This window comes from Lactuca serriola, chromosome 5 (assembly GCF_051521515.1).
Source record: "Lactuca serriola cultivar US96UC23 chromosome 5, Lser_US96UC23_V15, whole genome shotgun sequence".
In the NCBI taxonomy this organism is placed as follows: domain Eukaryota; kingdom Viridiplantae; phylum Streptophyta; class Magnoliopsida; order Asterales; family Asteraceae; genus Lactuca; species Lactuca serriola.
Genome location: NC_136412.1, coordinates 241,836,808 through 241,853,460, shown reverse-complemented (window position 1 = coordinate 241,853,460; position 16,653 = coordinate 241,836,808). Strand labels below are relative to the sequence as shown.

General features: G+C 39.0%; 1 protein-coding gene across 3 annotated transcripts; it reads left to right on the top strand.

Moving 5' to 3' along the window:
- The first annotated feature begins 5,750 nt into the window (after window positions 1–5,750).
- On the top strand, window positions 5,751–15,802 carry LOC145053850 (putative receptor-like protein kinase At5g38990). 3 transcript variants are annotated; one of them, XM_079001963.1, is made up of 7 exons: window positions 5,751–6,908; window positions 8,390–8,544; window positions 8,640–8,844; window positions 9,180–9,237; window positions 14,718–14,865; window positions 15,264–15,597; window positions 15,724–15,802. In XM_079001963.1, exons 1-6 carry the CDS (start codon window positions 5,879–5,881, stop codon window positions 15,585–15,587), a joined length of 1,920 nt encoding a protein of 639 aa, XP_078858089.1. In that variant the 5' UTR covers window positions 5,751–5,878; the 3' UTR covers window positions 15,588–15,597; window positions 15,724–15,802. The 3 variants fall into 3 exon arrangements, with proteins under 3 accessions (XP_078858089.1, XP_078858088.1, XP_078858090.1); XM_079001962.1 differs by having other exon boundaries at window positions 9,024–9,237; XM_079001964.1 differs by lacking the exon at window positions 15,724–15,802 and having other exon boundaries at window positions 9,024–9,237; window positions 15,245–15,454.
- The last annotated feature ends 851 nt before the right edge of the window (window positions 15,803–16,653 follow it).

Genomic DNA, 16,653 nt, shown 5'->3' with positions numbered 1-16,653 from the left:
GGGACACTTGGTAGGGTTGCAGTCAAGCATTCGTGTCTTTTCTAAGAGTTTTCTAGCGTAGCTCTCCTATTTCAAGGTGATGTTATGATCTTGTTGACATACCTCAATCCCCAGATAATATGCTAGGAGTCCAAGGTCGCTCATTTCGAACTTTGCATTCATCTCCATCTTGAACTTCTTGATTTCCTCAACTGAGCTCCCTGTGACTAGGAGGTCATTGACATAGACCCCAATAATGAGTGTGTTCTCCTTCTTCTTCCTTGTGTAGACTGAGTATTCCTGAGGGCACCGCTTGAATCCCAATCCTTTCAGGTATTTGTCTAGAGAGGAGTTCCAAGCTCTGGGAGCCTGTTTGAGTCCGTACAAGGCTTTAGAGAGTTTCAGGACCTTGTGAGTTTCACCTTTCTTCTGATAGCCCTCTGGTTGAGATACGTAGACTTCTTCTACCAACTCGCCATTCAGAAACGCCGACTTCACGTCTAGATGATGTACTTTCCATCCGTGTGTAGCTGCAAGGGCTAGAATTAGTCTAACCGTTTCAATTCTAGCTACAGGTGCAAACACCTCACTGTAATTAATACCCTGCTTCTGTACGTATCCTTTCGCTACCAGTCTGGCTTTGTGCTTGACAATTTTCCCCATCAGATCTCTTTTCACTTTGTATACCCATTTTACGCCAATCGCTTTCCGATTCCGTGGGAGGTCGACCAGTCTCCATGTGTTATTCCGTTCGATTGCATCTAGTTCCGCCTCCATTGCATCTCTCCATTCCTTCTGTGTACAAGCTTCTTTGTATGATGTTGGTTCCCCATCACTGTGACACAATAGCAATTCTTTGGGGGGTATATGGATTTCTTCTGTGGCTTCGTATAGATCAGTAAGAAGATGGTATCGCTTTGGGGCACCTCCGCCGGTGGAGCTTGAAGCTGTACTCGTTGGTGACATTGGGGAAGTTTGATAAATGGGTGAATTGGGGATCGCTGGGGAATTTATCGGGGTATCCATTTGACTTTCATCTGGATGACCCGAGTTGTTTGACTGGTCAAAATTGACCGTCTTCACTAATTGGAGGCGGGTTTACTTCTTGGTCCGGCGTGTCCGGTATCCATTCACCCCAGCTATCTTCATCATCAAAGAAATCATCATCAAGATTAAATCCTTCCACTGTAAAGCTCATCTCTGGTGTTGCCCTGATCTTTGCACTTTCTTTCCAATTCCAAGCTCGATTTTCTTCAAATACTACGTCTCGACTCACATACATTTTTCCTGTATCTGGGTCTAATAGTCTATACGCTTTTGAGCCTTTTTCAACTCCCAGATGGACCAATGGCTTGCTTCTGTCTTCGAGCTTCTTTAAGTATCCCTTCGTGACCTTCATGTGAGCTATGCATCCGAACACTCTGAGGTGGTCAATATTAGGCTTTCTCCCAGTCCAAGCTTCGTATGGGTTTGAGTTCTTCAAGGCTTTCGTTTGAACTTTATTTAAAACATAAACAGAGTGTGACACTGCTTCTCCCCATAGACTGTCTGGCATTGTCATTGTTTTCAAATTGCACCTTACCATCTCCAATACCGTGCGATTTCGTCTCTCTACTACTCCGTTTTGCTGTGGAGAGTAGGGAGACGTGTAGTGCCTCTCTATCCCAGTCTCCTTACAATATCTTGTGAATTCATTCGACAAGAACTCACCACCTCTATCTGTTAGGGAGACGTGTAGTGCCTCTCTATCCCAGTCTCCTTACAATATCTTGTGAATTCATTCGACAAGAACTCACCACCTCTATCTGTTCTTAGTACTTTCACTTTCTCCCCTGTCTCAACTTCAACTTTATATCTGAAACTCTTGAATATTTCAAGTGCCTCGTCTTTAGTTTTCATCAAGTACACCCACATTACCCTGCTAAAATCATCAACGATTAGCATAAAATACCTATTCCCAGATGGTGTGGGTGGTGAGACTGGTCCACACAGATCACTGTGAACTAGCTCAAGTCTCTTCTTTGCTCTAAATGATGCTTGTGCTGGAAAGAGATTTCTTGTTTGTTTTCCCACCAAACATCCTTCACAGGGTGATGAAGGAGCTTTGATCTTTGGCATTCCTGTAACCATTTCTTTGTCGACCATCTGTTTCATGGAGTTGAAGTTTGTATGCCCAAGTCGCTTGTGCCATAGCCAAATTGACTCGTTAACTTCAACGTTCAAGCACACTGCACTAATTTCTTGCAGCTCTATTTTGTAGAGCCTGTTGCTTGATCTGCGAACCTTCATGAGCAATTTTCCAAATGGGTCATGTACCCACAGGAATGGGTCCTTGATCCGTATTTCATCTCCACCCTCAGCCAGCTGCCCCAAACTGATAATGTTACTGCATAAGTCGGGAATGTAGTAAACATTATCAAGTTTTCGACTTCCACCATCTTTACATCTGAACACGATCGCGCCTTTTCCGTTAATTCTCACTTTGGAATCGTTTCCAAATTTTACATGTCCGTGGATAGACTCATTCAAAGTTTTAAACTTTGATTTATCACTAGTCATATGATTGCTGGCTCCACAATCAAGATACCAGAGCTTTGATTGATTAAAACAAGCACCCTTTGTTTTCAGCTCTGGCTTCAAGTTTTCTTCGTTTAAGAATACTTCCCCTATTTCTTCCCTTTCATCAATGGACGAGAGTAACAATGCAGGTTCGTTGTCTTCCTGAATCAAGTTGTTTTCGTGGCTTCTTTCTTTCCTTGGATTCTTACATTCTGCGGCATAATGGCCATATTCTTGACATCTGTAACACTGCTCCTTGCTCTTGTCAAAGCTATTTGAGCCGTGAGTGTTTGATTTTTTATGGTAATTGTGATCACCTCTGCCCCGGCCACCACGACCACCACTATTGTTTCTTCCACGGCCTCTGCCTCTGCCTCGAGAACCACTAGAACCACCACGACTCGACTTGAATTTGACATCTCCATCTCCTCTTTTCTTGCTTCTTTCTGACCATTCCTGATGAGTCAGGAGAAGTTTCCGATCATCACTATCGCCATGGCTTTTCATACGTTCTTCATAAGCCTTGAGTCTTCCGATCACTTCTTCGACAGGCATAGTTTCCAAATCCCCAAACTGCTTAAGTGTTGAAGCAATTTGGAGAAATTTGGTCGACACAACTCTCAGGAGTTTCTTTACCACGTGCGATTCTTCAATCTTATCTCCTAATGTTCTCAGTGTGCTGACAGTATTGGTTACCTTCGCGGTGAACTCGTCAATACTCTCGGATTCCTTCATATTTAAGGCCTCAAATTCAGTCTTCAACGTCTGAATTCGTTCAGTTTTCACCCTGTCTGCCCCTACAAACATAACCTTCGGTGCTTCCCAAGCCTCTTTTGCCGTCTTCTTCTCAGCTAGCACCATCAGTAGATCCTCAGGTATACCCTGATAGATTGCGGCTAGGGCCATGTTGTCTTTCTTTGCTTCAACAATGGTATTTGGCGTTCTAGGCTCCACCGCGTCCCAGACACCCTGTGCCAACATAAAAACCCTCATTTTAATTGCCCATGCGCCATAGTTGGTTTTTGACAACATCGGATAGTGCAGTGTAACATTTCCTTCTTTCTCACCGTTTCCATTTCCACTTCCAGAGCCGATCGTCATATCTTCTTTGGACTGATACTTTGGCATACGCCCCCCAGATTTAGCTCTGATACCAAATGTTGGTTTTTCACAAACCACAACTCAATATAACAGTAAGAGAATAGAGATTTGGGACAGGAGACCTTTTGAAGCTTAAAGCTTTTATTGTGAATTGATGATGCAGGGGAGATAAAAACACAGTACATATGCATGTTTTAATTTAAACTACTTCACCTACGACTAATATGCAACTAACTCCATCTAGCATGAGACCCGGACTTCATAGCCTACATGGCTTTGATTTATTCTTGTTGACTAATAAAACGTGCATAAATAAACACTTAATAAAAATAAGAATTATAATAACAAAAAATGTGGTGAACCAAACAACTACTAATGCATAAGGAATTTTTTTTATAAGAGACCCATTTTTTAAAAAGAAGTGGCAAATGAATTCTCTATTTTTTTTCTTTCTTTCTCTATGATGCACAGACTTCGTCTTGAAGGATATGATAGGTTGCCTCACTGAGGATGTGTCGTCGAAGACTTTTCTTCGGAAACTGGTAACAGGAAAGCATGCAAAGTTATGGCTTGAAATGCCACCTAAGGTTCGTGTGAAGGAAACTAAAATGCCACCCACCACCACCCAATGGAGTATAAGTGAAGAACTTCTATCTCCATTAAAGAAATCAAGTCACTAACGACTACTATGGAAAACCTATTGAAGATCCAAAGAAAGTTAGTAAAATCGTTGCATGGCAGCGGAGAGCCTACAATTAGCGATGGTAATGGTAGTGGTAGTGAAAAGGGTGATGAAGGTGTCGGTAATGGTAGTGGTGGTAGCTCACAACCAAGTAGACCCCCAACAAGTCCATCCACAACATCATGGGTATCGATATCTACCACCTCATTACTACACACGACCGCCGACTGTGGTGTGCATAGTCAACTACAACACCGATGAACAACTATACAATGTCGTATTATACACCCCCACCACCGTAGTTGAATGCCTACTCACATTTCGGTTCCCATATGGTTTTGCCACAACATGTACAGTTGTATTATGATTTGTATACTCAACATCCATCAAATTCTTTGAGATGTTTAGTGATGAAAATCAAACGGGTATTTGGTGGTTGTTGATTGAATGAGATCTATAGTTTTTTGCAAACTAGACGACCAATTTCACACTTTACTCTTTAATGAATTAAAAAGAACAATAAAAAACCGAAAGAAAAAGACAGATATGGTTAAATTTAACAAAAGTAGTAGTTACAGGTTTGTTTGATAATTACCGAGTAAGAGGCATATAAAAGGGGTCAGGAACAACGAATCAGATACTTCTAAGTGTGATATCAACAATTTAAAACTGACTGAATTGTTAGGGGTTGAAAGAGAAAAAAAGGTTTTGAAATCAATAAGTAGTTTGGATCTAATTGAAGGGGCCGTGTGATCATTTTCTGAATAGGATATTTCGACCTTATACATGGGTTACACGAAATTCAGATTATGAAGATAATCCTTCGAGGGACAGTTTCATGTCATTGCATTAATATGAGACCACAAACTAGGGTTTTATGGAATTCAGATTCTTATGATTACCAAAGATAAGATCAATCAACATCAAATGTTGATTTTATCCTAACCCCACTTGAGCTTTGGCCCTTGGACCCTAAGGAGACGCAACTCCCTTCACCCCTGCCATTTAGTCGAACCAAAATCAATATTATTTTATACAAACATGCAATCTACACTTCCTAGCCTGTCTAAAATAAGAGTTGAACTTTACTGTTAATTTGTGAATTAAATTACACTAAAATAACGAGATAACAATAAAATATCAACAAATCACATTAAATTTTAGTATTATTTAACGGTTTATTTGTTTGAAAAATATACAGAGGCAAAGCTTTTCAGCGAGAAAAATGTGATCGTAGTCTTCTACGCCAAGGGACGTAATTAAACTTAACTGCAGAGTAAGAAAAAAACCGAGTCAAGCAAAACCAGTAGCTATCATACGCGGCCGTTTCTAAAAGGTAACATTTTCTGCGAAATTACTTCTTCATTATCGAGAAATCGTGCATTTCCACCTCCGATTTGACGTCCCTAAATATTTATTGATGTTTGACTTTGAAAATTCTACAAGACATTAAGAGTGCTTTGGACTGCATATCTGTAACTATACACTGGAAACATTCCAGCTTCTCAAATTCTCTCTAAATTTTCAAGATCTCTAACCATCTTATTTCCTACCGGTATGGATACTGGATCTTCCTCGTCCTTAGAGTTGCCACAGCAGTTCCGTCAGTTTACACTTTCTGAGATTCACTCAGCAACCCAAAACTTTGATGAGTCATTGGTAATCGGGCGTGGGGGTTTTGGCATGGTTTACAAAGGAACCATCACTAATGGGGCAACTGATTTGGTTGCTGCTATTAAGCGCCTAGATTCAACCTCTAATCAAGGAGAAATAGAGTTCAGGGCTGAAGTTGAGATGCTTTCTAAGTTAAGGCACTGTCACTTAGTGTCTTTGATTGGTTATTGCAATGATGGGCAAGAGATGATTCTTGTTTACGAATATATGTCCCATGGAACCCTTGCAGACCATCTTCATAAATTTCAGAGTCCTTTACCTTGGGCAAGACGGCTCAAAATATGTTTAGGGGCCGCCCGCGGGTTAGATCATCTTCACACTGGTGCGGGTATTAAGCATGGAGTTATACATCGCGATGTAAAAAGCTCAAATATATTGTTAGATGACAGCTGGGCTGCTAAGATTTCAGATTTTGGGCTGTCAAAACTTGGTCCAATTAATCAACAGTACACTTATGTCAACACTTTTGTGAAAGGCACTTTTGGATACCTGGATCCAGTCTACTTTGCAACGGGCAGGCTGACGAGAAAGACTGATGTGTATGCGTTTGGGGTTGTATTATTTGAAGTCTTGAGTGGAAAACAAGCAGTGGACAAAAGTCTTGATGAGGAGCATTGGGGTTTAGTAAATTGGGCCCAAGAAGCTCTGAAAGGAGGTAGGCTAAAGCAAATTGTTGATCATACCATAACAGACAGAATCTTGCCTAAATGTTTGAAGGAGTTTGGATGGCTTGCAAATAGGTGTTTGCATAACAATCCAAAGCAACGACCTACAATGTCTGAAGTTGTAGTCTCTCTTGAGTCTGTATTATCTCAACAGGATAAAGCCAATTACACATTGCACCCAGAACGCATGAAAATATTTGGTAATAATGTGCCAATGTTTCTGTCTTCATTCAGTGGGCATAATTCAGGTAAATTGTTGTTTTGTCCTGGTTTCTTTGTTTGTTCTCATGCATAAGCACACAAACTGATCTACCTGTGGATGTTGGCTTGTATACACCTATTGCAAGAGCATATTTATTATCAATTTGTTTTGGCGAGTAGGTGAGCATATACAAGTCTGATAACTTTGCAGTTGAACAGAAGATATTCCTTCATTGAGGATCATCAATACAAAATTTAATAATTAAAAAAATTGCAAAACCTAGTGAAATTGAGGTAGCTTACATAATTGAATAAAAAATTGTCACCATTTCCAAATGACATCCTGTTGAAATAAACAGATAATCAATTTTGGCATTTTTGCCTGGTTTTGTGTGCCGAGGACAAAAACCGTCTTTTGTTCCACAGGGCTGCTCTTTTCTGCTATCTCTCCACCTACATTTTCTTGCATATATAATAATTTATTCAATTTATGTTCATTCGGAGATTTACAGTTGTACTGATTTGCATGTCAAAGTTTCATTCCAACTTCTTCAGGGTTCTTGCTTCCTCTGTTTTGATTCCAAATGAATCAAGAATAAATGACTTGGTGCTACTACGGTTGCCCATTGTTTAACTTTACATATTTCATAAATAACTTCCTTACCTTACAAGATTGATAACATAGCAATCCTCATGGTTAGGGGTTAAGGGTGTCTTTTTGTTTTGATCTCATATTCAATCTGGCTTGATATTTTTATTGGCATTAATAGAAGAATTCTTTTTTGTGTGTCGGGATAGAGGTTATGCATGTTTTCTTCTCTGTTGCGATGAATTCAAGAGCGCAATTTAACAGATGAATATTTTCTTTTCATCCATCCTTGAAATTTTTTCATTAATTTGCATGGGTGACTCATTGTCCTTGTTCACTGTCTCCATATTCCTCTTTTTTAATCTAAACTTCATTTCCATCCATAATCTATTTTAATATTAAGATGATCTTTCTTCAGAATTAATTTCTAATTCTTCTGTGTTGGAATGACTTACCAATCCTTCTCTCACCTTTGACTGTTCCAGGGTCGAGGAACCTTAGGTTTTCCTAGGCTGACAAAACCCTTATTTCTTTTTACCCAATACACATGTCATGTCCCTCATCATTTGTGTCATGAGTGACGTTAAATAATGCTTTATTTTGCAATTAGTGATTGTCGCCGACCTTCTGTTGGTAGTCGGTTACTGGGGCAAATGCCTTTTTATGAAGTATGGGGGAGGGGAGCTTTTATAAAAACGAAATCCACAAAGATATGATGGAAATACATTTTGGGTTGGACTCTATTTAGATTCAACTTTCTTTTTGTACGAACTTTGGGAATGCTGCATTTTATTGCATTAGATATGCTTGTATTTCTTACTTTCATATTCATATGGCTCATTTGTTTACAAAACTCAGAACATTTATGTGTTCTATTGAATGATATATTCGTATAATCCTCTATTTTCTTATTCGTTTCTAACAGATTTTTCTTTGTAGTTGGGAGTAAAAGATCTTTGGAGTTATACTTTGACACCATTGGAGGTGAAAACAGAATATTACGCAGGTTTGACTTTCAAACTATCGTTGACGCAACTGAGAACTTCTCTAATAGTAATAGAATTTTACGATGGGGCTGTGGTTCCATGTACAAGGTATACATAGTCGTACATCTTCTTTAATTCCATTATTTCAAGGTTTCCAAAGATTGCTAAAAGCCTAAAACTCCAACTTGATTTCTCTTTTTCAGGGAAGGCTACAAAATGGACAAGGAGTATCAATTGACAGATATAATTCTGATTCCAAGTACCAAGATTATAAAAATGAAGTGGCGTTGCTGGTAAAACTTGAGCATGAGAATTTGCTTAAGTTGCTTGGATATTCCATCAAAGGAACACAAGTATTCCTTGTCTATGAGTCTGCACTTTATGCAAGTCTAGATTGCTTGATAGATGGTACGCTTCTTATTTTTGAAACATACATCACATGCTTATGCGTTATGCCACACCTTGGTTCAAAAGAGGGCAAAGTGTACCTATTAACCTTAATTATATATATATATATATATATATATATATATATATATATATATATATATATATGTGTGTGTGTGTGTGTGTGTGTGTCTTTGTAGACGTTAAATGTACTGTATTGGACTGGAATAAGCGCAACAAAATAATACTAGGTGTTGCAAGTGTACTTCTGTACCTTCACCAGAATAATGTCATACATGGTAATCTCAATCCTGAAAACATTCTTTTAGACGAAATTTTACACCCCAAACTGTCAGGTCTAGGTCGACAAACGGGGTTGATTGCATCGAAGTGGATCACGTATACGGGACATATGTAAGTACGCACATACCCTTTTATTTAAACACTTCCATTCTTGATCTCATGCTGCGGTCTTGAACTCCTTCAGATGTTCTGTTTCTTAGTGATCCCATTGGATCCAACAAAAAGGCAACTGCTTTTTGGGATCACGGTGGTGACTACTAGGGTCCTCGAATTATCTAAGAATATATATTATTCAAAACTTACTTTCTTCTTGTTTTTCAACAACAAAGGTTGTGAAATCAATTTGCTTTTTGGTTGGTTCCATTTGTGCATGGTTGCAAGGTAGTGTTTAAACCTAATATGTCACAGTTGTGGTGAAGACCCGATGACCACTTGGGCCACTCGGTATTAGTAAAGCTAAAGCATCGGAAATGCTTTAAATCATCATATACTCTTCCACAATTGAAAATTGTTTTTAACTCTGTTACGGTTTAATAATCTTGGTAAAAAAATATTGTATTATGTATATGACCGATAGATTACATAGGATATATATAAACTTCATAATTACACTTTGTATCCTTCTAACTCTAGTCTATATCATAACTGTCTATTATTCCCCCGCAAGCTAAGGCCGGGTAACGACCTGTAGCTTGGACCGTAAGTCAGCAAATCGTTAAGAGGATAAAGGCTTTGTAAAGATGTCTTCAATCTGATCATATGTGGAAATAAATTGTACATAAAGTTTGCCGGCAGCTACTTTTTCTCTAACAAAATGAAAATCAACTTCAACATGTTTTGTACGAGCATGAAAGACAGGATTTGCTGATAAGTATGTGGCACCCAAGTTGTCACACCACAAAATTGGGACCGATGGCATAGAGACCTTGAGTTCTCTAAGAAGAGCTTCAAGCCAAGTAAGTTCAGCTACAGTGTCAGCTAAGGCTTTGTATTCTGATTCTATTGATGAGCGCGAGACGGTTCGTTGTTTCCTAGCTGACCAAGAGATGAGATTATTCCCAAGATATATGGCATACCCCCCGGTGGATCGACGATCATCAGGACAACCAGCCCAGTCGGCATCTGAGAAGGCAGTTAAGAAGGATGCATGAGAGTCAGTGTAGGCATGAAGAATCGATCCAGAATCATGTTGAATGAGAAGACCATGATCTGATGTACCCTGAAGATAGCGTAGTATTCGTTTCACAGCAGACCAATGATTTTCAGTGGGAGAGTGCATGAACTGGCAGACTTTGTTAACATCAAAGGTGATGTCAGGGCGAGACAAGGTGATATACCGAAGAGCACCAACAAGTTGGCGATATTTTACTGGATCGTCAAATAAAGGGCTGTCACCAATAGATAAATTATTTGTGGTAGTAATCGGAGAGGGTACCGGCTTCGCATGTGAAAGATTCGCCCGATGAAGCAGATCCAAGATATATTTCTTTTGAGAGAGAATGATATCCTGGTTCTTTCTAATCACCTCAATGCCCAAAAAATATGAAAGGGGACCTAAATCTTGAATCGCAAATGTGTGACTGAGATTCTTGATGATCTGCACAATAGCACTAGAGTTGTTACCTGTGAGAATGATATCATCGACATAGACCAACATGTATAAAAGAGTGCCCTTAGAGGAAAAAATAAAAAGAGAGGGATCAGTTTTGGATCCTCTAAAACCAAGAGCTTGTAAAGCTTTGGTTAATCGATGAAACCATGCACGAGGCGCTTGTTTGAGACCATAGAGAGATTTGTGTAATAAACATAGATGATTAGGTTTTGTGGGATGAACAAAACCTGGTGGTTGACGTAAATAAACGGTCTCATTGAGCTCACCATGTAAGAAGGCATTTTGAACATCTAGTTGGCGAAGCGTCCATTTCTGTGTAACAGCAAGAGAAAGAATGGTGCGAATAGTGGTAGATTTCACAACAAGACTAAATGTTTCATAGTAATCAATACCATGTTGCTGCTTAAACCCCTTGGACACTAAACGTGCTTTGTAACGAGTGATCTTACCATGCTGATCCTTTTTAAGTTTGTACACCCATTTACAGTCAACCACATTCGCATCGGGAACCGGCGGAACAAGAGACCAGGTGTTATTTCGTATGAGGGCAGTATATTCTTCAGCCATGGCAGCTCGCCACTAGGGTGATTTGTTGGCAATGGCAAAGGTGATGGGCTCAATATCAGAAGAGCTTGTAGAGACAGCATAGGCAGACGGGTCATAAGGGACCCGTGGTTTTGGGTTCTGTCAAAGGTGGGATGGTCAGACACGAGTGGATGGCTCGGGCTGCACAGAAACAGGAATGGTGGATTGGACAGAAGGTGGTGAAGTTGGTTCGGTAGTGGAGGTTGGTTCATTGTTGAGAACCGTAGAAGGGGAGGAGCTGGTGGAGGGAGTTTCGTTGAGTATAATAGGAGGTGTAGGTGGTGTGGCAGTATTAATGGGGTTATCGGAAGATGGAATAATGGTAGGGTAACTGGAGATGTATGGATCAGGAGAAAGAGTGGTAGGTGGAATGGGTGATGATTGTAAAAAAGGAAATTGTTGCTCTACAAACCGGACATGACGAGCTATATAGATGCGACCGGTTGTAGGATCGAGACACCTATAACCATGATGATCAGGGCTGTACCCAAGAAAGACACAAGAGATAGAACGAAAATCCATTTTATGGGTATTGTATGGACGAAGATGAGGATAACGCAGACAACCAAAAACACGTAAGAAAGAGTAATCCGGTTTGTGAGAAAAGGCATGTTCAAGAGGGGACACATTTGATGAGGTACGGGATGACATGCGGTTGATTAGATAAACCGCTGTTTCATATGCAAAATGCCAAAAATGAGAGGGCATGCCAGATTGAGCAAGTAAAGTGAGCCCAGTTTCTACAACTTGTCGATGACGACGCTCCACAAAACCATTTTGCTCACTTGTGTGTGGGCATGAACGACGATGAATGATGCCAATGGGAGAGAAAAATTGTGGCAGATTTCGAAATTCTCCACCCCAATCTGTTTGAACAGATTTGAGTTTGGTTTTAAACTGTCGTTCAACCATAGCAAGAAAGTGTTTAAAAATGGCATAAACATCATATTTTTGTTTTAAAGGAAAGATCCACATGTAACGAGTAAAATGATCAACGCAAAGTAAGAAGTAATTATGTCCATCAGAGGAGGTAACGGGGGTCGGACCCCATACATCACAAAAAACCAAATCTAAAACGCAAGAGCTTTTAAAAGTAGACAATGGTAAAGATAGTTTTGAGGATTTCCCTATATGAAAAGCATTACAAGGAGAACTTGAGTGTGTATGTAAAACAGGAAGAGAGTATTTAGATAACATGGAATTCAAAAGTTGTGCATGTGGATGACCAAGCCGTTGATGCCATGTATGGATAGGAGCACGAACAGCGGTGAAGACACTCCTTGAAACTGGTTGAAAGGACGGAAGTTGAAACGAGTAGAGCCCATGTTCACTTGGACCCGTGAGGAGGGTATTACGTGAAATTTCGTCCTTCACAGCATAAAAAGTATCGTGAAATTCAAAGAAAACGTTATTATCATGACAAAATTGTTGAACAGAGAGAAGATTACGTTTGATTTGTGGAACATGAAGAATATTGGTTAAGGAAAAAGTTTTCTTCGAAGAATAAAATTTAGTGGAACCAATATGTAAAATAGGTAAGCCATTATCATTGCCAACATGGAGGGACTCATCACCATAGTATGGTTCGGTGGTTCCGATGCTAGAGTGATCTTGTACTACATGGCTATTAGAGCCAGTATCAAGAAGCCAAGGAGCTTGTGCCTATGAGCAATACTCAGCATGATTAGCCGAAGGTGGCTGTCGGTTCCGGAAGGTGGCAGGGTCACGATTAGGGCAATCGGATGGAAGGTGGCCAATGCCACACCGGTTGCATGTCCCATAGACGGTGTTCTGATTAGAGGCCCAAGTAAATTGCCCTCTATTATTCCGATTGTTTAGATTACGGCCTCGACCACGGTTGTTGGGAAAGCGACCACGGCCACGGTTGTTTAGAGAAGAAGACGTGAAAAATGCTTGAGATTGTTGATTAGCAGGTTGTAGTTTGAAGCCAAGTTGGGAAACAAGTTGAGTTAAAGCTTGCATGGAGTCCTATTGTAAGGACATTGTTGCAGAAGTCGTTCCAGTAGCATTTGTGTGAAAACCCTGTGGTTGTGGGACAACAGGAATGGACTGTTTAAACATGTAGTCATGATCAGATAGCAGCCCATTCAATTCATTGAAGGCTGTAGGAACCTGTCGAGCAAGAAGAGTCGACTTTAATCCATTATAGTCGTCACGAAGACCTACAATAACAAGCATGACAAGGTCTTTCTCTTTAAAAGGTTCACCAATATTAGCCAAAGCATCAGCATACTCCTTTGCCCGATTGAGATATGCTGAGGATGTTTCGTCTCCCTTCATCTGAATCTTTAGTAATTGTGTTTTTAGGGTATATTCCCTGGAGGAGGTATGAGGGGCGTATGCTCGTTCCAAGGAAAGCCAGACTTCGCGAGATGTAGAGGTACCTTGAACATGAGGAAAAGCAGCCTCCGAGATCGTCGAGATGATCAACATCCTGACATGAGCGTCGTTAGAAACCCATATAGGATAATTAGGGTTTGGCTGGGATGTCGTGACAGGCTCTTTGTCTGATGAGGAGGTTTGTTCAACAAGTGGTGATGGACAGGGAATGGTACCATCAACATATCCAATCAAATTGTTTGTAACAAGGAATGGATGAATCATTGTTTTCCAAAAACCATAGTTGGTTGGGGAGAGAGTAAATCCGAATTTGTGAGAGTTGTGAGAAGTTTTCTCAGCAGTGGTGAATGCAGCAATCAAGGCCATTGTGCAGCCAAATAGAATCAGAAAAACAAGGGCTGATGAAAAGAAAGAAGAACAGAACCTGTGTGTTGGATTGCTGATTGTTGTTGAAGGATCAGAAGACTTGTGATTGTCGCTGTTTGAAGATTTGGGATTGTCGATTATTGTTTGATCGACAGTAAGAGATGTTAGGCGCCGATTAGGTTTAGGAGTAAACCTCGCTCTGATACCATAATAATCTTGGTAAAAAATATTGTATTATGTATATGAACGATAGATTACATAGGATATATATAAACTTCATAATTACACTTTGTATCCTTCTAATTCTAGTCTATATCATAACTGTCTATTACAGTTCATATTAAGTACGCAAGTATTTTAAGCTCGAGACATAGCTGTAAGAAAGTGAATATTAGAAAAATATATGTATGATATCCCTTAGTAATTATAAACTTTGAAAAATCTTGTAGACTGTTAACTTCCCCAAGATGGTAAAATATTGCATTTGTTATAGGACAGCCAGAGAGAGTCCCTATTTTTTGGGGCAATCAACTCCTTATAGTTTTAGGAGAAAAGTTTCCCAGATACATTAATTTATCTTTGCAATGTATATTTTTTACTCAAAGCTCCTGTAATTAGTAGTTATGGTCCAAGCTAATACCTGCTATGTCACTGCTATGTGTGACAGGGGATATATTGCACCAGAAGTACATCAGACTGGTCGTATGTCAACTAAGGCTGATGTGTATAGTCTTGGTGTGTTGATTTTGGTAACCATGACTGGGTATACAATACACAATCCCAGAGGCAACATGACCTTTGAAAGATATGTATATGTAAGTATGATTATGGATGATCAGATCCTATATAATCCAAAGTACATATATTGATGTTTTAACATGAATTTTCATATCAATTTATTGTCAATCGTTTTCAACTTGTACTTGCTTTTCTATGCCCAATTTCTGACAATGTTTGAATCATAGAAAAGATGCTTGGTTTTTCATTTTCTTCACATTTTGTGGGTCTTAATTATGTGAAGTGAGTGAGAAATGTTATATGTTGTGTCTCTTATGTATTCAACGTGAACTTTAAACAATCCACATTTAATGAATGACTAATAGAGGAACATGATCAAAATGAACGGCAAACTTATGTATATAGAAAATGTCAAGACACACATCTTTTGGAGCAATAGTTTTGATATAATCATAGATATGTGGAATTGTTGTAGGCTTGGACAAACTGGTTGGAAGGACCATATTCATATATAATTGATCCTAGAATTCATGTTGACTCAAGCACCATTACAAGAGTCATCCACATTGGGCGGTTGTGTGTTCAAGAAGATCCAACTAATAGACCAACAATGGAGGAAGTTGTTGGCATGCTCACTAACACTTTATCTCTCGCTCTTCCTAAACCAAAAATATATATGACACCATGGTTGATAGAAAAGTATTCAAATTATACAGATGCCTTTGAGGAATTATTACCCACCAATGACTATGATTCTGGGGCAGATGAGGACTTCATATCTGAGCTATGCCCTCGATAGTGTCTAGCAGGTATTTATATAACTCTCAAATCTCCTTACTAAAACCAATGCTACAGGTTTTCTTTAAGCTCGTCAATAGATGCTAAAGAAACCGGATCTTGTATTATAAGTCTCTTATTATTTTATTTTTTTGTAGGTTAAGTGAAAGCCCTATTTGATCTTTAATTGTAAAGATACCATGGATAAAATAATAAAGATCAAACTTAAAAACTCAATCCACACGCAGCATACACACAATAGCTTTCAAATCAGAAGTCTTCTAAAAAACAAACAACTGTAAAGGATCAAGTATTGTGCGTGTGCTGCGCAGCGCAACAATAAGTGGTTAGAAGATGTTTTTTTAGAAAAAAACAAACAACACCTAAGATAACGTGGATCTGTAAGGACATGTGAAACATACAACACATCATTAAGTGTTAGCTCTTTTCTATGTTATACAATTTTTGGAATGTTTTAAACACCAAATTTAAGTGTTTAGAATCACAATTTCAAGAATAAATTTTTGCCTCAACTTGGACAACCTTATAATTCTTAAGTCACTCCCTCTTTGAGCACATATGGCGTGTAGCACCCATATCAATCCATCACTCAATGAAATTAGCATCCATAGAGTTTACTTTGAAAATCGTTCCACTTTGGATGGTGACATTTCTAAAATCATTTATACTCTAAATATAAATGTTTAGAATTCTAATTTCCAGAAAATATGTTTGCCTCTTGCTTAGACAAAACTCAACATAATTAAAAATCTATGTTTGAACAATTATGAAACTTGATTTCTGATGCAGAAATTCTAAAATTTGATTTCTCATGCAGAAAACTGATGCATAAATTATGATATCAGAAAATATGATGTTTTCTTTCAACAAAAATATTTAAAATGTGATGTTTTTAAGTAAAACCAAGCTTTTTTCTTATTTCTAAAGTTGTTTTACATAAAATTGAAGTCGTTTTGACTAAACAAAGCCTTTTTGTTTTTCACAAAACAATGCAGTCTGTTCAAGACTGCTTTAGCCCCACTTAAACCTGTCAAAAAGGCAATCTAAGTTCATAATCCAGTAGCCCT